Source organism: Macaca nemestrina, chromosome 12, assembly GCF_043159975.1.
Source record: "Macaca nemestrina isolate mMacNem1 chromosome 12, mMacNem.hap1, whole genome shotgun sequence".
Classification (NCBI taxonomy): domain Eukaryota; kingdom Metazoa; phylum Chordata; class Mammalia; order Primates; family Cercopithecidae; genus Macaca; species Macaca nemestrina.
In genome coordinates this window covers 17,154,704-17,178,205 of record NC_092136.1, presented here as the reverse complement: position 1 = coordinate 17,178,205, position 23,502 = coordinate 17,154,704, and the positions used below count along the sequence as shown (strand labels likewise).

General features: G+C 40.0%; 1 protein-coding gene across 2 annotated transcripts in view; it reads left to right on the top strand.

Moving 5' to 3' along the window:
* The window catches only part of LOC105466455 (olfactory receptor 4C3D-like), a 29,704-nt gene extending 12,257 nt beyond the window's left edge, over positions 1–17,447 (top strand). The window contains exons 1-4 of one of the 2 annotated variants that reach the window (XM_071074623.1): positions 6,660–6,867; positions 10,071–10,205; positions 13,275–13,321; positions 15,984–17,447. In XM_071074623.1, coding sequence (XP_070930724.1) covers positions 16,016–16,696 — 681 coding nt within the window. In that variant the 5' untranslated portion in view covers positions 6,660–6,867; positions 10,071–10,205; positions 13,275–13,321; positions 15,984–16,015 and the 3' untranslated portion in view covers positions 16,697–17,447. Of the gene's footprint in view, positions 1–6,659; positions 6,868–10,070; positions 10,206–13,274; positions 13,322–15,983 lie in introns of those variants that run through there. The other variant, XM_071074624.1, reaches the window with a different exon arrangement.
* The last annotated feature ends 6,055 nt before the right edge of the window (positions 17,448–23,502 follow it).

Sequence of the window (23,502 nt, the reverse complement as noted above, 5' to 3'; positions counted from 1 at the left end):
TCTTGTAAATAGTCTCAGATTCCTCAGAGGAAGCTTAGGATAAATACTTACACCACATTTTTGTGATGGTATTACAGATTCTTTTTTATTTGTTTCATTTATTTTTTCTTTTTCATAAGGTTCTTATTTAAGCTTTTTGAACCTTCATTTAAAAAGCTCTGGATTTGAAAACTGTGCACATCTGAGATTGGATGAGAAGCCATGACTTTCCATCATGGTGATTCACTTCAAACATCTATTCACCAAATCTAGATTTCATATTATTACCGCCACCATTATCATCATCATTGTATTAGTCTACTGGGGCTATCATAACAAAATATCCCAGGCTGGGTGGCTTAAACAACAGAAATTTATTTTCTCATAGTCCTGGAATCTGGAAGCTCAAAATAAATGTGCTGGCATGATTGGTTACTGGTGAGGGCTCTAGGGGTCTCTTCTGGGTCTGCAGGTGGCCACCTTCTTACTGTGTTCTCACATGGCTTTTTTTCTGTGGCCATGGGAGGGGAGAATCTCTTCTTTTTATAAGGATATGAGTTCTAATGGATTAGGCCCCCCCACCCTTCTGACCCTATTTAATATAAATACCTTTTTAAAGCCCCATCTCCCAAGCATTCACATTGGAATTTAAAGCTTCAGCAAATGAATTTGAGGGAGGAAGCAATTCAGCCCATAACAATGAGCATCATCATCCAGATATGTTGGAACATAAGGGATTCCATGACCAGCTTTTAACACCAATGGTCCCTTTGAGTTTAACAATTCCGATTAAATTCTATGACTATCATGATGGCATGCATGCCTTATCTTCAGTGGTTAAATTCTACATCCTTGCCTATAAACACTCCAAGATCCTGTCATTCCTAGTAAAATCAGGGACCTTCAATGGAAGGTCACACATGTTCATTGCTTACCTATAAAAACTTAGCACCAAATTAGTTTTCAGTGATACTAGTAGTCTGCTCACTAATGTATTTCTTAATTTCTGAGTCAAGGAAGTGCCCTTTGGGCCTTCAGAGTGGCTATAGCTACAAAATAGATGAGCAAGCTGTGCACAATACTATATCCAAAAAGTTTTTTTTTTATGTGAACATTTTTGGAATCTCAACTTCATTTAACATAGACTACTGTTGAATTGAGTTTTCAGTCCAACCAACTAAGTGAACAAAATCATCTCCAACGTAACAGTTTTTTTCAAGCAATGGAAGGCCAGGTTTATCATAAAGGGAGGAAGAACTGCTTCTGTTGTTAAAACTAACTCAAGTAGAGTTTGGAAATTCAAACTCCCTCGGTGCTCCCATTCCAATACTAGGGATCTTTCTCTTTCCTAATCTGTGCACTCTGTTTCGAATAAGCAAAGTAGTGAGGCTGTGAATCTAACTTATATTCTAATTCACTAACCCATGTGTTTCCAACTATGTCAGTCCTGTGATACAAGAAGTAAGACATTCTTTTAAGATACGTAAGTAAGCTCCCTAAACCCTGTCCTTGGCTTGAACCATAAATTTAAAACCCTGAGGTTGGTATTTCTTTTTTTAACGTGTTTTGATGGTACATGTGCAAGTTAGTTACATAGATACATTGTGTAATACTGAGGTATGTACTTCTATTGAACCTGTCACTCAAATAACGAACATGGTATCCAATTTGAACCTTTGCCTCCACTCTTCCTTTCCACTTTTGGAGACCCCAGTGTGTACTATTTTGATCTTTATGTCCATGTGTACCCAACGTTTAGCTCCCACTTGTAAGTGAGGACATGCATTATTTGATTTTCTGTTTCTGCGTTAATTCACTTGGAATAATGGATTCCACCTGCATTCATGTTGCTTCAAAGAACATGATATCATTCTTTTCTATGGCTCTTTAGTAGTCCATGGTGAATATGTACATTTTCTTTACCTACTCCATCATTGATGGGCATCTGGGTTGACTCCAGTGTTTCTTATCGTGAATACAGCTGTGATAAACATACAAGTCGAGGTGTCTTTTAAATTGGCAGAACAAATTATTCTCCTTTGGGTATATATCTGGTGTATTAATACATTCTCACACTGCTAATAAAGATATACCTGAGACAGGGTAATTTATAAAAGAAAGAGATTTAATTGACTCACCATTCAACATGGTTGGGGAGGCCTCAGGAAACTTTCAATCATGGCAGAAGAGAAAGTAAGCATATCCTTCTTCACATGGTGGCAGGAGCCAAAAGGGGAAAAGCCCCTTATAAAACCATCAGATCCTGTGGAACTCACTCACTGTCATGAGGACAGCAGCATGGGTGTAACTGTCTCCATGATTCAATTACCTCCCACCAAACTTCTTCTACAACACCTGGGGATGACGGGAATTACAATTCAAGATGAGATTTGGGTAAGAACACAGCCAAATCATATCATTCCTCCCCTGGCTCCTCCAAAATCTCATGTCCTCACATTTCAAAACACAATCATGCCTTCCCAACATTCCCTAAAGCCTTAACTCATTCCAACATTAACTCAAATGTCCAAGTCCAAAGTCTCATCTAAAACAATGTAAGTCCCTTCCATCTATTAGCCTGTAAAATCAAAAGCATAGTTGGTTACTTCCTAGATACAATGGGAGTACAGGCATTGGATAAATACACCCTTCAATGGGGGAAACTGGCCAAAACAAAGGGGCTACATGTAACTCCATAATCCAATAGGGCAGTCATTAAAGCTTAAAGTTCCAAAATATCCTCATTTGACTCCACGTCTCACATCCAGGTCACACTGATGCAAGAGGTGTGCATACCTCTGATACCACAGCCTTGAGCAGATCTTCCCCTATGGCTTTGAAGGGTACAGCCCCCTCCAAGCTGCTTTCATGGCTGGCATTGAGTGTCTGTGTCTTTTCCAGGTGCATAGTGCAAGCTGTTGGTGGATCTACCATTCTAGGTTCTGGAGGATGGTGGCACTCTTCTCACAGCTCCACTTGGCCCTGCCCCAGTGGGGAGTCTGTATGGGGGCTCCCACCTCACATTTCCCTTCCACACTGCCCTAGCAGAGGTTTCCATGAGGGTTCCACCCCTGCAGCAAACTTCTGCTTGGACATCCTCTGAAATCTAGGTGGAGCTTTTCAAAACTTAATTCTTGATGGATGCATAAATGTCTATATAGAGTACCTATATAGGGTACCTGATCTCTGAAGTAAAGTTACTTTGGTATAAGGGACCAAGTAGAAGTATTTGGAATGAACCTTTTTTTCCCCAAAGAGTAAGCACAAAGCAGCACCATATCCTTGGGCTACTTGGAAAAATTGGTGCTGATAAGAAATTTGATAGATGCAGATAGTGATTCTTACCACATTTTCATTTAATTGTTTATCTTAGAAATAAGATGGAGAGACAGGCTTAATCTGTGTGGAAGTGGAAATTGAAAAACCTTGTATCATTAATCTTCAATTTTTGTGATTTTCCTTTATAGTAGTCCCCTGCTATAAGCAGGGGATACATTCCAAGACCCCCAGTGGATGCCTGAAACGGATAGTAATGAACTTGATTGCCATAAATCAGAATATGATAATGTTCATGGGTTTTACCTACAAACTTAATGTCTTTTCCATCTTAACTAAGCACTTATACATACAGAAGGCCTGGGCTCCTGACTAAACCCCACTTTTAAACCTGGAACTGCAGCCCTAAGTAAAAACAGCTGACCCTGTTTTTCTACCCAAACATTGCCTTTTTTGATTGCCCCACCCCTACCCTGTGCACATAAAAGACTTCAGCTGGCAGGGCAACACAGGCAGCTGAATGTTGAAGATACAAGAGGCTGAATGGAGAGCAGAGAAGCTATTGAGTATCAGAGACTATGAATAGACGTGGCTAACTTCAGACAGTATGGCTTCAGAGAAAGATCACCTTCCCGTCCCCTTTCCAGCCTCTCTTTCTGCTGTAAGCCACCCACCACTCAATAAAGTCTTCCTCATGCATCACCTTTCAAACAGTTCTTGTGACCTGATTCTTTGTGGACTGTACAGGGACCTGGGTGCTGAGATGGCAGGGGCTACCACCCTGACCTTCCACTGAGCTGGTTGGCACTTGGCCATCCCTGGGTGGCAGAGCTGAAAAAGCATTGATTGTAACACACTTGGATGCTGCTGTGGGGCCTACATAGAGCCTGCTCCCGCCAGAGAGGAGTGACCAGCCAGTTCCAGTGTTTGTTCCCTCTGGTTCCCACACTTGCTCACTTGCATGTTCCCTCCCACAAGTGGCCAGTGGTGAACTGAGTGAAACGAGCCACTCCAGTTCCTGCCTGTGAAGGAGGTCAAGGGAACTATCCCATCTCATTATCACACACTATGGCCATTACTTTTGTAATTTGATGTGTGACAGCAAAGCTAGCATAAATTTCGTTTTCCTTCATCACAATTTCACAAATATAAGTTTTTTTTTTTTTTAACTGTAGATCTTAGCAACTTCAGCAGAGTTTTTTTTTTTTCCTTTTATTATTGAGTTGGGAACTTCTTTTCATTTAAAGGAAGCACTTTATGGCTTCCCTTTGGCATATCCAAATTGGCAGCATCACTACTCTTGCACTATTTGTGGCCATTATTAAGTAAAATAAGAGTTACTTGAACACAAACACTGTGATTCTGCAACTGTCAATCTAATAACTCAGATGGCTACTAAGGGACTAATCTGCAGGGGGCATCTACAGCATGGATATGCTGGACAAAAGGATGATTCACTTCCTGGGCAGGAGGGAGTAGGGTGGCTTATGATCTTAACATAATACTCAGATTGGCCTGCAATTAAAAACTTATGAAATGTTAATTTCTGGAATATTTTATATTTTTGGACCATTGTTGACCACAGATAAACTGTGGAAAGCAAAACCTCAGATAAGGCTGGGCACAGTGGCTCATGCCTGTAATTGTGGCACTTTGGGAGGCTAAGGCAGGCATATTGCTTGAGCCCAGAAGATCAGCCTGGGCAACATGGCGAAATCTCATCTATACAAAAAATACAAAAATTAGCCAGGCATGGTGGTGCGTGCCTGTAGTCTCAGCTACTTGGGAAGTTGAGATGGGAGGATCACCTGAGCCTGGGTGGTAGTGGTTGCAGTGAGCTGAGATCATGCCATTGCACTCCAGCTCAGGAGACAGAGTGAGACACTGTCTCAACACAACAAAAAATCAAAAAGCAAAAACCTAAACTAAAAAACTAAACCAAATCAAAGAAACCAAAACAAAAACCTCAGATAAGAGAGGACTACTGTATATATTAAGACTCTAGAGGACAGAGTCAAAGGATGTATTTGGTTATAATCCCTCAGCATCTTCATTTCCCAAAAGGCATATCTCACTTGAAAAACAATGGGGCTAATTCAAGCAATTATATAGATCAATTAAGCAAACAGAACAATACCTTTGGTTTGAATTATTCTAACAGATTGGAACTCAGGAAACTAATTTTTTTTAAAATTGTTTTTTAATTGTCAAATAATAATTGTACATATTCATGGGGTACAAAGTACCGTTTCCATACGTATAATGTATGGTGATTAGATCAGGGTAATTAACATGTCCATCATCTCAAACATTATCATTTCTATGTATTGGGAATAGTCAATATTCTCCTTCTAGCTATTTTGAACTACATAATATAACATATGTTGTACTATATAATATATATTAATATATAATATATATACTGTTGTTAACTATAATGTACTGTTGTTAACTATAGTCATCCGACAGTAGCATGGAACACTAGAATTTATTCTTCCTATCCATCTGTAATTTTGTAGCCTTTAGTGAATCTCTTGCTATCCCTCCCTTCCCACTACCCTTCCCAGCCTCTAGTATTCTCTGTTCTACTTTTGACACCTATGAGATCAGCTCCTTTTAGCTTCCACATATGAGTGAGAACATGTGGAGTTTAACTTTCTGTTCCTGGCTTATTTCACTTAATTTCCTCCAGTTCCATCTATATTGTAATGAATGACAAAATTTTGTTGTTTTTTTATGGCTGCATAGTATTCCGTGTTGTATATAGACCACATTTCCTTTATCCATCCATCTGTTGTTGGACAATTAGGTTGATTCCATGTCTTGACTATTGGGAATAGTGCTGCAATAAAAAATGAGGATGTAGATGTCTCTTTGATACAATGATTTATTTCCTTTCTTATTGCAACAGGAATTAAAAGAAATTAAAGAGCGTGTAAGCAGAAACTCAGTTGTATGTAAGAAAACCCAATTCCCCCTGAGAAAGAGAAAGAGCTGGAGTCCTTTAAAAATTAACTGCCTGTTTTTCTGTGGCTAGTAAGTCTTATCTCTCCTCCCTTCCCAGGGATTGTGAAGACCCCGTTTCCCTAGATATGCAGCTGCAAGGTCACTAGATAGATAAACTCAAGTCACAAAACATGTTTTTCCTTGAAAAGTAAGAAATGATGTAATGCGTGGCTCAATCGATTGAAAACTGCCTTTGTTTCTCGCTTCTGTAATATGCTTCCCCCTGCACAGATCTCCCCCTGCCCCACAAAATGCTTAAAAGGTAACTTAACTCTTTGTTCAGGACTCAGTCCTTTGGATGTTAATCCAACTGGGCTAGTCCACCTAAATAATAAATATCCTCCTGAACCCCATTGGTCTCTCTGATTCCTTAAAAATCCCGCAACATTTCTAGGGGCTTGCCTGGGATAGGAGACACCGATTTACCGTCTCCTTTGCCTGCGGGACTAGAGCCCCGGGACTGGGGCAGACTCGGCATCCAAGGTCACCACAGGGGAGCTTCACCTGGAAGGATACCAGCTCTCCCTGTGTCCCAGTGGCCTGCCCAGCAGCACAACGGAACTGTGGATGGGGTTGCAGGATGATACCAGTACTTCAGGAACCAGGGTAAGGAGCAAGGGCCCAAGGCAGGGAAGCCCGTTCCATAAGGATGAAGGAGAACTTGATCACCTCCCGGGGAACAACCACTAATCCAACCCAGAGCGGCTGGGGGTGGCAGCAGTGGCTTGCCAATTTGGATGAACCTCATATACCCACTAACAAAGGGAAAGTGGTTCGCCCGATCTGGAGACAGGAACTGGGAGTGTGCGGGTGTGTGTGAACCTGCCCGGGACACGAGAGAGGCTTATTTATTCCAATGAGATGTCCTGGGATAGGAGTGGTGTGTGTATGTGTGTGAATGTGGGAGCCTAACTAGGCTTACCTGGGACATGAGAGAGGCTGGTTTCATCTGAGGAGGAGTCTTGGGGCAGGGGAGGTGTATGAAAGTGTGTGAAAGAGATGGTCTCAGGAGAGGCCAATGTGGACAGTGACATGGGGAGGCACAGATCCCTTAGCAGGGGCTGTGTGCTCTGAGGTGAGTGTGGCGGAAATCAGACCTAGGAGACTGCATACGGCTGGCCTTAGGACCAGCTTCGCAGCTGCAGCAGGCTGTGATGGGGAAGGCATATTCCTGGCTAAAAAGTGTCCGAAACTCCTCTAATAGGACCCGGTCTGGTGGATCCAAGAGTGAAAATGAGAGTGAAAGTGCACTGCAAGGGAGGAAATGGGAGGGAAAGCCTCGAAACCAACTCCTCTGGAGTGCATGATAAAGAATTTTTAAAAAGGATTTAGAGGTGATTATGGGATGAAACTGAACACTCAAAAGTTAAGGACATACTGTGAGATACATTGGCCTGCTTTCAATGTGGGTTGGCCCTCCGAAGGCACAATAGACAAGGAAATAACTGGCCATGTGTTTAATATGGTCACTGGAGCTGGAGGACAACCAGGATACCTCGACGAATTTTCCTATGTAGACTCTTGGCTCAATGTGGCAAAACTTGCCCCAAGTGGCTACAGCCCTGCCTAGAGGGATACTACAAAGCATTAGTGGCTCAGGCAGTCCAACCAAAGGAAGAAAGAAAAAACAGAAATAGGAACAAAGAGATGGCTCAATTTATAGCTGCTGCACTAGCAGAAAGTAATCCTGGATTTGCTAGAAGGCGTGGCCAAGGCAGAGGCTGAGGAAGAGGGCAGACAAGACTGGGAGAGGAAAGCTGGTCCCGATTGGACAGGAACCAATGTGCAAGGTCCAGGCAAATGGGCTACTGGAAAGATGAGTGCCCCGAAAAGGAAAAGGATGAAAATAATGGTCAATGGTCTAACACTCGAGTGTGGCATTTGGTTGCTAGTCATGGCGCCTCAAAGGTAGATCCTGATTTGATCGTCTTAGTAGGGGCTGAGAATTTTGAGGACTGAGACTGACCGGGCTCCATCTTTTTAGGCCCGGGGAGCCTATGGTCTCTATGGAAGTAGGAGGCCGATTAACGGATTTTTTGGTCAATATTGGTGCTGATTTCTCTGTGGTAACTCACTCAATTCCCCCCTCTACAAGAACTGTGCTACTATCATAGGGGCTCCTGGGGCCAAAGAAAAGAGACCTTTTTGCAAATCTGGGAGATGTGTTTTTGGGGGACAAGAAGTGCAGCATGAGTTTCTATATATGCCAAATTGTTCAGTGCCCTTGTTGGGGAGAGACTGAGTCCAGAAACTTCAGTCATAAATTTCCTTTACACCTAAAGAAAATAAGACTCTGGAGTTTGAAAAATCTAAGGCGATGGTATTGACCCTGACTGTCCCAAGAGTTGAGGAATGGCAGCTCTATGAACTGTGTGCCAGATGGCCACCGGAGCCAGACCTACGCGATATGTGGGGGATGCTTTTCAAGGTACTGGGTGTATGGGCCGAGGACGACTGCCCTGAACTTGCTGCAAACAGACTCCTGGTGGTAGTAGACCTTAACCCTCATGCTGCCCTAGTGTGAGTCCGTCAATACCCACTACCCAGAGAGGCAATGGATGGAATAACAAAGCACCTAAATCAGCTTTATATGCATGCGATTATAGTAAAATGCAAGTCCTCATGGAATACTCCTCTGCTGCTCGTGTGCAAACCAAATGGGGAATACAGGCCAGTGCAGGACCTCCGGGCAGTAAACAAGGCCACTGTCACTATCCATGCCATAGTACCCAACCCATATGCAATGCTGGGACAGAGTCCTGCTGATGCCGCTTGGTTCACATGTCTGGACTTAAAGAATGCCTTCTTTTGTTTGAGGCTTTCTCCCCAGTCAGCCTATATTTGCCTTCCAGTGGGGAAGACAATCACAATGTATCTGGACAAGGCTGTCTCAAGGCTTTAAGAATTCTCCTACCGTCTTTGAGTACGCTTTGGCTACAGATCTTGAGGCTTTTGTGCCACCTGGTGACAACTGTGTGCTATTGCAATACCTTGATGATTTGTTATTCGCTGCCCTCAGGAGGGAGGAATGCCTCCAAGGAACAGAGAGGCTTCTTCACCTGCTGTGTGAAGCTGGGTATAAAGTGTCCAAGGACAAGGCAAAAGTCCGTTTTTGGGAAGTTAGATATCTAGGATTCATGGTATCCCAAGGCCAATGCAGGCTTGAAAGTGCACGCTAGGAGGCTGTATGTGCATTGCCCACCCCAGTTAAAGGAAGCAGGTCAGGGAATTTCTAGGAGCAGTGGGATTCTGCTGAATCTGGATTCCAAACTTTTCCCCTGTAGCAAGGTCCTTACATGAGGTTAACAAAGGTAGGAAAAGAGACCCCGTCCTATGCGAAAAGGAACAGGAAAATGCCTTCAAGCATATAAAGGAAGCTCTTATCTAGGCCCTGGCACTCGGGTTGCCAGATGTAAAAAAGCCCTTCTTTTTGTATGTGGATAAACAAAATGGCAGTCGGAGTCTTAACTCAGTTGTTGGCCTGTTGGCATCAGCCGGTAGCATACTTATCCAAAAGACTGGACTTGATGGCCTTAGGTTGCCCCCACTGCCTCAGGGCATTGGCAGCTACCACAATCCTTACAGAAGATGCCAACAAGCTAGCCCTAGGTCAGAAGTTAATAGTTCGGGTGCCACACGCTGTAGTCACCTTAATGGAGCAAAGAGGACATGGTTGGCTATCTAATTCTAGAAACTAAATAAAAATCAACAAAAACTGAACTGCATTTAAAGCTACGCAAAATTTTTAGTGTCCTTACTTAGTCACAATAGCCATGTAAAATTGAAATCTAATTTTCTTATTTTTACAGAAGAAATAGAGGATCCGCAAGATTAAATAACTAAATTATAGAACATGCACATTGTCTTTGAGCCCAAATATTCTTACTCTGCATCCTGTGATGTTTTCATAAGGCAGAATTCCTTGGGACTACTATTTTATTATGGTATGGTATGGTATATAAAACTATTTTTGATATGTATCATAAAAAGTGAAAATGTATTAGATTAAAAATTATTAGTGTCAATAATTTTTTTCAGCAGTACATAGTAAAATATAATCATAAAACAATTTCACTATTAAAAAGCTGGCTTTCAGCTTACCTCCCTGAATATGAAATCCTTTTTGAAAACTGCTTTAGGAGATGGTTCATGAAATATACAGAAAGAAAACAGGAGTTATTTGTGGTTGACCAACAAAAATATTTCTCAGTTAAACAACTTACCTTACTTACAAGATTTTGTTATGAATAACTTTTGGATCCTTTAAAAAATGTAGCCTGTTACCAAAATACAAATATATATCTCATAGATACGTTTATAGCTACCTCTTTTGACAGAAAAATCCAGCCTCCTAACTCATGGTTACCATATGTTTTATTTAAAAAATCTGTAGACTCCGTGATGTGACAATATTTAGCAAGTATATCATGATTGTGGAAACATGATGGAAACACCAGCTTCAGGATCAGAAGACATGGGTTTATTTCTTTCTGTTCCACTGTATTCATTCCATGACCTTAAATAGCTCTCCCTGTTTCTACAAGTAGTTTACTTAGAACATTTAGAAGGTGTTTATAAGTTCTGTGATTATGTCCATACTAAGATATTTAGTATCACAAATATTGCTGTATTTTCTTCTACAACTAGAAGAGGGAAAACTGGAAGGGTTTTGAGTGATTGTGTGTCTATAGGCCAGCCGCTGAATACAACTCTGAACTTTTCAATTTTTAATAAGCAACTTACGAGATGTCCTCCTGGGATAAAAGGGACTTTAGATTGGACTAAGAAAATGTGAGCTCTGCTCTTGAGTGTTTTGTTACTTTGAGAATGTGTTCTTGAGTCTATTGAAGTGCATTAAACTGCCCATAAGAACACGGTCAGACACCTTCTTTTTGTTTAATTAGCTCCTGACTTGGATCTGTCAAATGTTAAATTTACACTCAACTGGTTTCTTACCAATTGTGATCTGATCCATATTTAATTTTTTTGCTTATTTCGGCTTACCGTTTTAGTTGGAAAAATCTGTGTTGCTGTGTCTTCAGTTTTTTTCCCGCTCACTTTTTGGACTTGTATTCTGGAAACAGACTTTTTCTTATAGCTCCAGGAACTCCTCTTTTGAAAAGTTACCTTTATGTTCAACACTCTTTGACTGGGACCTAACTCTGTAGACTGTCCTTTCTTCACTCCGTGCTACTCCGGGATCTTGGGTGCTTGACTCAGGTGTAGGGATTCCAGAGAACTCTTATCTATCACTATTCTTAGCTGTTTAGAGACTGGCTGGCCACTTAATGGGCCATGATGAAGAGAGTTTAACATTTTATTAGGTTGGGCATGATGACCTTGTAAGTACATGCAAATTCTCTGATCTGGCTGTGTGCTTTCACTCCAGACTTGAGACAGTTCAAGACATTTTCACAGATGACACCTTAGCAAAATCCATATTTATTATAGTTCTTTAGATAGTTTCAAACCCTCATTCAAACTTTCTTTGCCACCTACCCTCATGAATATTATTATCATGGCACTACACTAGGTAAATATTTCTACTAGTAGATAATTCTAACATGCTTCACAATTGGCAACAACATAAAAATTTCATGACACATTGGTTGTAAAACAATAATTTAAGAATAAGGATCCTGGCCCAGAATTTAGGAGGCTTGGCTTCTAATTTTGCCTTGGCAGATGAGGTTCTAATTCCTTGATTTAGTTTTCCATGTTGTAAAGAAGGAATACTGATGCCCATATCTTTCCCATGCCGTAGGTATATTGTTAGATTAAATTTAAATGACTGAAATAAATGAATTTTACTGCTCTGAATATAATTTAAGAATGTAATTATTTTCATCATTGTCATGTTAATCTGATTCCAGAATTAGCATGAGAAACAAGTACTTTGAAGTACTGTCAGCTATGACTGATGTGAAGTGCCGCTATTAGCAGTCATTACTGTCACTTAATTTACATCTGAAAACAGATTAAAATTATGATAACCATGAAAGGTTAATAAGGAAATATCATAATGAAAAATTTAAGTCAGTTACCCATCCAAATGTTTAATTTATACAATACCAAATATCCAGACTCCCTACTAAGTTTATTTGATACATTATCAAATGTCCAAACTTATAAGCGGTCAACTTTTTTTTTTTTTTTGACACAATGTGATTAATATTCATGCAGACCTAAGCAAGGAGTTACAATTAAAGATAAATGCTGCAAACATTCTCCTCTCGTGTTCTGTTAAGCAATGTGAACTAATTAGGCTGTAGGCAAGGTCTGCTAATAATAGTGAAACACCCGTGAGGTCTAATTAACCAGAGCTAAGAAACTTTGCAGAATTTGCCTGCAAAGAGGATGTGTGGTAGCACTTCTGAGACTCAAGAGGAAGGTACTATCCGAAGATGCCATTTATAAATCCACAAAGACCTACTGGAGCTGAGCTAGTTGGCATTTTTTATCTTATAACTTCACTTCTTGATGACCTAACAGCTGCCTGGGGCTCTGGCCATGGAGCTATGCCAGACAAGTTAATAGGTGAGATTTGTTTTTTAAGAACTAGTATAAATATAGAATCTCAGGATTCAATGGACCTTAAAAATCACCCTTCTTCCCCATCAATTTAAGGTTTAAGTCTCTTCTTCTGCATGTAAAGTATCAAGAAAGATAGAATCAACTGTAATCCCACCACTTTAGAAGTAAAAATATTTTAAGGTCTTTTTTTTCTATTGATATATGTTTAAATTAATTAGAATCATATTATGTTTTCAAATTTGTGTCCACATTTTCCCCACTTAATGTTACAACGTAAAAATTTTCATTTGATATTACACAAATTTTAAGAACATTGTTAAAAGCTACACATGATTCTGAGAGGCTCACTATATCTTACTCCTCCACTTCTCTAATGGGAGACATTCCATGGAGTTCCTAAGTGTTTTGCAGCTTTTAATAATTTTGTTGAACATATTAGTACTGAATGATTTTTCTCTTTTTAAAATATTTTGTTTCAGGATTTATTCTTAGAAAAAATATGGTGAAGTCCAAGGAAAAAGACAAGGTGACTTTAATTTATTCATATTATATTTAGATCAGGTTTATTATGTCTTCTCTTACTTTACACACACCATACTCTTTCAGATCTGCTTGGGACTTGACCTCAGAATAAGAGAAAAAGATGAAGCGGCTGCACTTTGCTTTCACATATGTACAAGAGTTTTGTCCTGAACAATTAAAAAATAAACCCCTTTATCCACTTATTTTTTCAAAAGAAAAATATAGTTCACAGAATACATTTTGTTATATTTATGTTTTCTTTTTTCTTTTCTTTCTTTCTTTTTTTGAGATGGAGTCTCGCACTCTTGCCCAGGCTAGAGTGCAATGGAACAATCTTGGCTCACTGCAACCTCTGCCTCCCAGGTTCAAGCGATTCTCCTGCCTCAGTCTCCCAAGGAGCTGGGATTACAGGCATCTGCCACTATCCCAGCTAATTTTTGTATTTTTGGTAGACACGGGGTTTCACCATGTTGGCCAGGCTGGTCTTGAACTCCTGACCTTGTGAACCACCCACCTCAGCCTCTCAAAGTGTTGGGATTACAGGCGTGAGCCACCATGTTCAGCCTTGTTTTCATATTTTTGGGAAGTGCATGTCTCCAAACTGGGATAATTTTTCCTATTGTATTAATGATGCAGTTTTCTCAAACCAAGAGTGATGTACGATGGATACTAGGGAAGAGTGGGAGGAAAAGGCATGAGAATGTAAACAGCAGAAATAAAGTAGTAGAAGGGATTATTCATCTTGTGAGTAGGTGAATTGTTGTTATGTGGTAATAAACTGTCAAGGGAGAGCTGACAAAAGGGTTTTGTCAGGAACATATTTATGATTTTATACGGGCAAAAGTACAAGAATATGTAGTGTCCAATAAGTATTTGCTGAATGAGTGAATATGTAAGTCATAGATACTTACTTATAGTAACTAGTAGATTTTATGTTTGTGTTTGTGTATGTGTGTGTATATATCTGTATAGTACTTTATCTTATCTAGCAGTCTATTTCTGTTCTCTGCATTGAGTTTCTATTTTATAACTGAAAATAACGGGTTCTTTGGCTTTGACAGATTATGGACTGAAAAATGTCTCCAAGAGTTTCTTTATATATACATACCAGTCTATTGAAGTTTTAAATTTACTGAGTTGGGACTGTGTTAAATTGTATGTGGAACATAATTTTGAGGAATAAAAAATATTAATTAAAGAACATGACCGGGAATGGTGGCTCACACCTATAATCCCAACACTTTGGGAGGCCAAGGCGAGTGGATCACCTGAGGTCGGGAGTTGAAGACCAGTCTTGACAAGATGATGAAACCCCGTCTCTACTAAAAATACAAAAAATTAGCTGGGAGTTGTGGTATGCACCTGTAATCCCAGATACTCGGGAGTCTGAGGCAGGAGAATTGCTTGAACTGGGGAAGTGAAGGTTGCAGTGAGCCGAGATTGTACCACTGCACTCCAGCCTGGGCAACAGAGCGAGACTTTGTCAAAAAAAAAAAAAAATCGTAATTATCTTGAAAGTCAAATTACCCAGTACATAGTCTTTCCTGCAGGCAATTGATACTTCCATCCTCACCCTATATTATATGATAGAAGCTATTAAACTGGAATGCATCTTCCTTTCAAAAGTTTGTTTATGTTCTCTTGAGGTAGAGAGCATGAATAAACAGAGTGGGAGGATAAGAGTACTTAAATTCCTAGGTTTATGGGCTGGGGAAACACATGCATTTTTACACATGGAGATGTAGGAAGGGAAAATGTAGGGGAATTCACCAAGCATGTATTCATTGCCTGGTAGTTGCCAGGCACTGAAGATACTTTGTCAACCACCGCATAGGTGCAGTGAAGAAAGCAACATGAATAGCATATTTGTTATGGCGGGTGCTAGGGAGAGTGTGTCTCTGACAACTTACGTTTCCCTAATCTGCCTACTTATGATGGATATTTCTTGACCACATCTTTCTCCCAGTTAGAGCTGTGGGTTCAAATGTAAATTTACGGGAAGAGAGAGTAATCCTTACCTGTGTGCAACACTTTATAGCTTACAAAATCAATCTCACAGCTACAGTTTGTAAACTCACAGATGTAGAGGATGGCTCAGAAGCATGGGACATGGGAACAACTTAGCAAAGTCACATGGAGTTGGAACAAGAGGAAGAATCCAGATCTCATGTGTGTAGTCAAGTATGTTCTCAGCAAACTACATGGGAACTGTTGCCTTATAGATGTTTTGCAGGTGATAAGACTAGGGATCTGAAGAGACTGAAAGCATTATGGAGGAAGTAAAAATGAATAATTTAAATAATTAGTGGGGTGAGGGAAGCCAATGACATGCTCCACAGTTAACTATCCTATCTCTATACTGTGAAATTCAGACTGTAATCCTTTAATGATTAATAGATAATCTTTCTTTATCTCTTGTAGGTAATTCAGACCCCTGGAAAGTATTACTCTCTGAATGGATGACCTCAAGTCTCCCAACAACGTGACTGAATTCACTCTCTTGGGGCTCACACAGAATCCACACTTGCAGAAAATACTCTTTATTGTCTTTTTATTTATTTTCCTATTTACTGTGCTTGCCAACCTGTTCATTGTCATTACCATCTCCTCCAGCCCCACACTTTCATCACCCATGTACTTCTTTCTCACTTACTTATCCTTTATAGATGCCTCCTACACCTCTGTCACCACCCCCAAAATGATCACCGACCTGCTCTACCAGAGGACAACTATTTCCTTGGCTGGCTGCCTGACTCAGCTCTTTGTGGAGCACTTGCTGGGAGGCTCAGAGATCATCCTCCTTATTGTCATGGCCTATGACCGCTATGTGGCCATCTGCAAGCCCCTGCACTACACAACCATTATGCGACAAGGGATCTGCCACCTTCTGGTGGTGATAGCCTGGATTGGAGGCATCCTGCATGCCACTGTGCAGATTCTTTTCATGACTAACTTGCCCTTCTGTGGTCCCAATGTCATTGACCACTTTATGTGTGACCTCTTCCCATTGTTGAAACTTGCCTGCAGAGACACCTACAGACTTGGGATGATGGTGGCAGCCAACAGTGGAGCCATGTGCTTGCTCATCTTTTCCATGCTCCTCATCTCCTACATAGTTATCCTGAGCTCCCTGAAATCCCATAGCTCTGAAGGACGGCGCAAAGCCCTCTCCACCTGTGGTTCCCACTTTGCTGTGGTTGTACTCTTTTTTGCGCCTTGCATATTCACCTACATGCGTCCTGTGGTCACCTACTCTGTGGACAAGTTGGTGACTGTATTCTTTGCAATCCTCACTCCCATGTTAAATCCTGTAATTTACACCGTGAGAAACACAGAGGTAAAAAATGCCATGAGGAGCTTGTTGAAGAGAGTAACTTAATCTGTGCATAATGGCAAGAAGGTGATGATATGTGTAAATAGGGAGGTAAATATGTGGTAAATTGTGCGAGACTATTCACAAATGTACAGATCATTGACAAAAACAAAACAAAGAAGCAAACAATTTAAAAAGAACCCCAGAAACTAACATTTATTGAGCACTTAATATTGGCTAGGTCTTTTTGCTAGCTATTTTGATAGCCTTTAACATACTTTACCAACATTTTATGTTCCTGTGCATTGATTCTGGATATGCAATGGAAAGAACAACTGTAAATTCCTAGCTTTATAATTTTGGAGTATGTTTTTTTTCTAGAGTCTCACTGTACTTTGCTAACATATGTTTGCTTCATACATATGTTACGTATGTGAAATTGGCTTTTGCATAGAATCTTGATCTCAGAACTTTTAAAAATTTTGGTTGGCTCTTGGTAAAGCAAAATAAAGAAGCTAGAAATCCTTAGACATGAGTAGATGGAGGGTGACAATTGAGGAGCAAAAGAACCACTGGTGATTTTCTTCCATTGCTAATTTGTTCCTTCCCTCCCTTTCTCTCTCTCTCTCTTTCCTTCTCTCTCCTTTCCTTCTTTCTTTCTTTTCTTTTCTTTCTTTCTTTCTTTCTTTCTTTCTTTCTTTCTTTCTTTCTTTCTTTCTTTCTTTCTTTCTTTCTTTCTTTCTTCTTTCTCTTTGCTTCTTTCTTCTTTCTTTTTCTTTTCCTTCCTTCCTTCCTTCTCTTTCTTTCTCTCTTTTCTTCTTTTCTTTCTTTCTTTCTTTCTTTCTTTCTTTCTTTCTCTTTCTTTCCTTCCTTCCTTCCTTCCTTCTTCTCTTTCTTTCCTCCCTCCCTCCTCCCCTCCTCTCCTCTCCCCTCCTCTCCCCTCCCCTCCTCTCCCCTTCCTTTTCCTTCCCTTCCCTTCCCTTCTCTTCCCTTCCCTTCCTTCCTCCTCCTTTCTTCTCTCTCTCTCATCATGAATCTACTGAAAGCAAAGAGAGATACCCACAAAAAAGAAAGCCATACTTAATAACCTATCTTAAAAATTTTTTCCTTGTCATGAAAAATAAGCTGGAAATTCTGAGATTACACTTAGTTTGTTCTGATTTTCTTAAATCTCCTCATAGCTCACAGTTTTTCTTGAATATAAAGGACTTTGTTTTGTTTTCTTCACTAAGATTTGAGAAGCCATTTGAAGCAGCAAGATTAAACATTCTTGTATTTAATCTCAAAAAGGCATATGCTAAGTTTCCAAAGTTATTGCTCATCAGATATGCTACATATATTTATATTAAATGAGTGTCTTATTATTTATCAGACGCGTTCACTTCAGTTAGGTGACTGAAACCATACACTAAATTGCCAGTTTCAAGATTACTGCCCCCATTTTATAGAGAAACAAATGAAAGTTAGGATAGGTACACAAATTTGCTTGTCTCAGATCACACATCTGAGTTTCAGCAACAAAATTTGACTCTAGGTCTTCCAAATCTCAGTCCTACTTCAAATAAAACAGTTGTTTATGGTACGTTTATATCCATAGATAAGAAATTTATATGTAATCTTAGTGATTCACTTTGTCCTTCAAGAAAGATGATGCCAAATTTGTTGTAGCCTTTTATAACATGTAATATATATTACTACTGAAATATATTTCAGCAGTAATGTTCCTATATACAAATGGAAAATACCAGACCATTCTATGTTACTATAAAACATTTCATGAATCAAAGTTTCTCTGACTGTAACACAGTTTCTTTTCACAAATATTATCTTTCTCAAGCTCACTGGTCATCTTGACCTATTTCTTCCATGATTTGAGCATACAGTAATGCCAGAACATGGAATTTCCGTTATTTTGGGTGGGGGAATGACTGTGTGTTTCAGCTTATGCATGAAAGTTTCAAATTCATAAGAAATAGATTTTTTCTCACAAAACCTAGGCCCAAAAGATGATATAATAAGCACTTAATCTAATAAAAATAATTAAATTTGCAATTACTGGTGAGATTTAAATATTTCAACAGAATCTAGATGAAATAATTTGTGGTTCACTTTGTATCATGATTGTGAGGGCATGGTTGAGTGTGAGCCAGGGATAGGGATAGTTGAGAAAGCGTTAAGAAAAGTGTTGAGAAAAGTGTTGAGAAAATGTTATTTCTATTCTAACTCAAAAAGAAAGGTTTGGCCGGGCGCGGTGGCTCAAGCCTGTAATCCCAGCACTTTGGGAGGCCGAGACGGGTGGATCACAAGGTCAGGAGATCGAGACCATCCTGGCTAACACGGCGAAACCCCGTCTCTACTAAAAACACAAAAAATTAGCTGGGCGAGGTGGCGGCGCCTGTGGTCCCAGCTACTCGGGAGGCTGAGGCAGGAGAATGGCGTGAACCCGGGAGGCGGAGCTTGCAGTGAGCTGAGATCTGGCCACTGCACTCCAGCCTGGGCGACAGAGCGAGACTCCGTCTCAAAAAAAAAAAAAAAAAAAAAAAAAAAGAAAGGTTTGAGGATGGAAACTGAAGTCAATGATTGTGTCTTAGGAGCTACACCAAGTGCTCAGTGGTGGGGTGAGAAGATTAGTGAGACACAAATTATAAATTGTTCACAACAAACTTGGAAGGTGTAAAACCAAAAGAAGAAATGTAAGTAAACCTGGCATTCTCAGTGGATGAAGTCCTGCCGGTTTATAAAGAATTTTAAAGAGTGTTAGATATCCCTTTGTACCCATCATCAAGAGTCTCTCATGAGGACCAACTTCAATCTGATTATTTCTGGTGCTTAAAAATAAAATGATCTAAAAGTAAGTATGTACATTTCCCCCTATAAATTAAGCAGAAAAATAATATTTGGATCTGATGTATAAGGATGCTATGGTTTAATCTAAACATTCAATTCAGTAAAATGCTAGGCATTATTTAGATAAGGGGAGTGAGCTTATTATTGTTAAGGCCGACTATGAAGCATACGTATTGTTAGGTTTTTTACACACTTTGCCTTCTGCCATGATTGGAAGCTTCCTGAGACCACCCCCGTCCCCACCACCACAGGCAGAAGCTGCTGTGCTTCCTGTACAGCCTACAGAACCGTGAGCCAAGTACGTCTCTTTTTCTTTATAAATTACCCAGTCTCAGGTATTTCTTTATAGTGGTGTGAGAATGGACTAATACAGATAAAATAAAACACGTAAATTGGTGGATAGTATATCTGTGGTGTTCAATTTCAGAGGCAGGGTCATTAGGAGAACAAAACATCTAAAAAGCCTCCTCAGAAGGAAAATAAGGAAGAAAAAAAGTTGAAGATCATTACTTTCATCCGTGTCTACATGGTTAGGTAAGAACACAGAGTACCTTTGGTTCATGGAAAAGATAATTCAAGTGCAGAGGTTGACCCATCACCTGTGAGCTCAGATCCAGTTAAATTGAGGGACTCTCCCTTCGCAGGATACTTCTAGGGTATTCAGTCAAATATGTTAGTGAACCGGTTGTAACCTGTGAAATATATTGCAAATGTAGAATAATAATTTTACTACTATTGAAGGTAGAAAAAGAATGAAGGCTATAGGCCAGACACGGTGGGGCTTACACCTGTAATTCCAGCACTTTGGGAGGCCAAGGTGGGAAGACCACTTGAACCCAAGAGTTTGAGACCAGCCTGGGCAACACGGCAAAACCCTGTCTCTGCTAAAAACAGAAAAATTAGCCAGGCATGGTGGTGCCCGCCTGTAGTCCCAGCATCTCGGAAGGCTGAGGCAGGAGGATCGCTTGAGCTTCAGGAGGTCGAGGCTGCAGTGAGCCATGATCCTGCCACTGTACTTCAGCCTGGGTACAGAGTGGGATGCTGCCTCAGAAAAGAAAAAAGAATGAAGGCTATAACTCCAAATATTTTGAAAATTAAAGCCATATTATTTAAGAATACTAACTGTTATGGAGTGAGAAGGAATTTAGCCCATATTGTTTTTCTGGCTGAGGTTCATTTTTAAATTCTTAAGAATGGCAGCTATCCTGCAGTTAGATGTGACACAATTTCAAGAATAGTCTGAAAACATGAAGAGAGCATCAGACTAGGTATTAAAAAATTATGTCCTGATACTTGCTAGGTGGCCCAGAGAAGTAGTACTCGCGTTTCTTCATCTATGCTGTCAGGCAGGATAATTGTGTGGCCATTCTGTTACTGAAGGACAGAGGGTAGCTGAGGAGAAAATCATTGAATGGGGAATACCATGATCTAGTTTTGTGCTTGTGAAGCATCAGCTTGGCTTGGCTCCAGTGAAGCTCTGCCCCTTGGAAAAACCCAGTCACTGCAGGGGTGATGTACTGTGATTAGCTTCTCAGTCAACAGAGACACAGCCTCAAAGGGAGGCGGTTGGAATGAGGCAAGTCTGCACATTGTGGAATTCTGTGCTATTTCAGAGTGGCACTCTGCCCTCTTATAGCCCAGGCCTAGGACCGAAAGATGGACATCTTATTAATGATATTTCTTCTGAAATGTGGATTGGAAGCTCTTTACAAATTGAGCTCAAAGTGCAGCGAAATGGCAAGTGTAGTCCCATGAATGATTTTGTAGACAGCTTAGCTGGCTACCTTTGTTGGTAACTTTTCCTATTTAGATAAAATTTAAGCTTCTTCGCCAACCAGCACAAGAGTTGTTTTTCATTTAAGTTCTTGGACACTTAGAGCAACTATTTTACATGTTTCTTTAAAATCTCCAGAAACTCTAGCCCTGTCAACTTTCCATTAAATGATGAGATGATTTATTTTTTGGCCGGGTCCTGACTTACTTTGACACTCTACTGTGTCATGGGTCCTAGCTCTTCTGTACAAGAAAGTTCACATGAGTACGTCCTGGATGGGGCCAGACTTTCTGTCTCTCTGACATGATCTTAAGAAAGTTTTCTTGCATAATCTCTGCCTTCTACTTAGCGGGATCATCAGGTAACTGGCTTTTGGGAGTCACAGAGATGACACCAGACACCAAATGAACCTTGGTGATGGCCTTAAATTTTTATTTGAGCATTAAACATATTCCTATTAATTTGACCTACTATTTTGAAACTGTTAAAATAATTGAATCACTTAATTAGATGCACTATTATATTATGCTTAAGATGTCTATTAATTTGCTTGTTTTATTTGTATATGCAAATATAGATCTCAGAATGGAGAGACTTTGTCAACAATTTGTAGCTTGCTTTGCTTTAATCTTTTTGGCAAGCTATCAAAATTAACCCCTGACAACAGCACTTTCGCTCCTGGAGGCAGAGACTGGCACTGCCATTGCCTGGGCCCCACGGTTCAGTGCGGTTTTCCTTGGATGAAATCAATTGCATAGATTTAACTAATTTAATTAAACGTTAAGTACGTACACAGCACAGCATTAGAAATGTGGTGGAAAGAGAATAAATTAGACACCCTTAAGCACGCCCAGAAGAAGATAAAGTCAACATGACATTAAAAATATTAACAAAAAAGACAATTTAATTATTGTCAATATGCAACCTCTACAGGTGCATGTAACACATATCCAGGATGATGGCAGACATTGGGGAGGAAGTGAGGCATTAAGGAGAAGGGGTAATAGAGGGCCCTCTGTTAACAGAGGGCAGAGGCAGGAGGAGGTCGTGAGCTTATGTGAATGGAAAATAATAATGATGACTATCTGAAAAGTGCTCTCCAAACATTCTTATGCTTGTAACTTCCTGTAATTCCGGTGAAAGTGCTGTGAGGCAGACACAAAATTCTTGGATAGATTGTAGAGCACAGAGGTTAGTGGCCTGTGCTGTGAACTTGATGACATACTCACCCACAGGCTTAATCAGTTTCACTAGGTACCCAAAACTATCCACTGCAGCAGAAAGTAAGGATAGCAATAGTGTCTATCTCATATGGCTTTTGTGATACTAAAAGAAAAAATCATGAAAATCTTCGCACAGTACCCTGAAATAGTGAGTGCTTTGTACATTGACTTTAATTATGATTGCATTGTTTTATTTTCACAAGGTTTGAAGTTTTTGTTGTCACTAAGTGGCAGATTGGGCCAGAGAGCTAAGTCTGATCCCTCTGGATCTACGAACTTTTCCACTGTGCAAGACTGGCTGAGGCTCTGGCAGTAAGAGTTGCGTTTGACTGCAGTGGAGGAAGACCACAAAAAAGAGGTTGATTACTGTGGGAAAGAGGCTTGGATGTCAGGCTGAGAAGTGGAGATATATATTAGTAGTCAAATAAAATATGATAGATTCATAGATTTTAAGGCAAAAGGGCATTATTATTATTATTGAATAGTGTACACCATTTAAAAATATTTTAGGTCTTGAGATTGCTCAAAGAAAATCTTACTTGAAAGTGTAAATGCTTAATACAGATAAGAGGTAAGCTGCTGAGTTTGGAAAGGACAAAGTCCCTGAGACAGCTTCTTTGAATTCCTAGCATTCCACTCATCCACTACACCCAGCCCACACTGCAGATGAGGATATAAACTGAGACCCAGAGAAGTGAGTAATGTAACAACATGTTCTAGGAGTTAGACGGACAACAAAAGAATGAAATCCATTTGCACTGATTTCCAGGATTGTGTTCTCTCCACTTCATTAGAACTATTCAAGAACTTTAGAAGTTCTTGGGCTGCAGGTGGGAGAGGCTGGGGTTAGTACCTATTATTGATCTACAAAAAAACCTTTTGGTAGCTGTCTATTTAGTAAAGTGTAGAATACTAAGAATAGGCCTCTAGGTGTTTAGAAAAGTCTTAGGAAACAGAGTTTACATCTCCATTTAAAGCAATGGTCTCTGATACATTCAAACCAAGTGGCACACAACCTCTATTTAAGT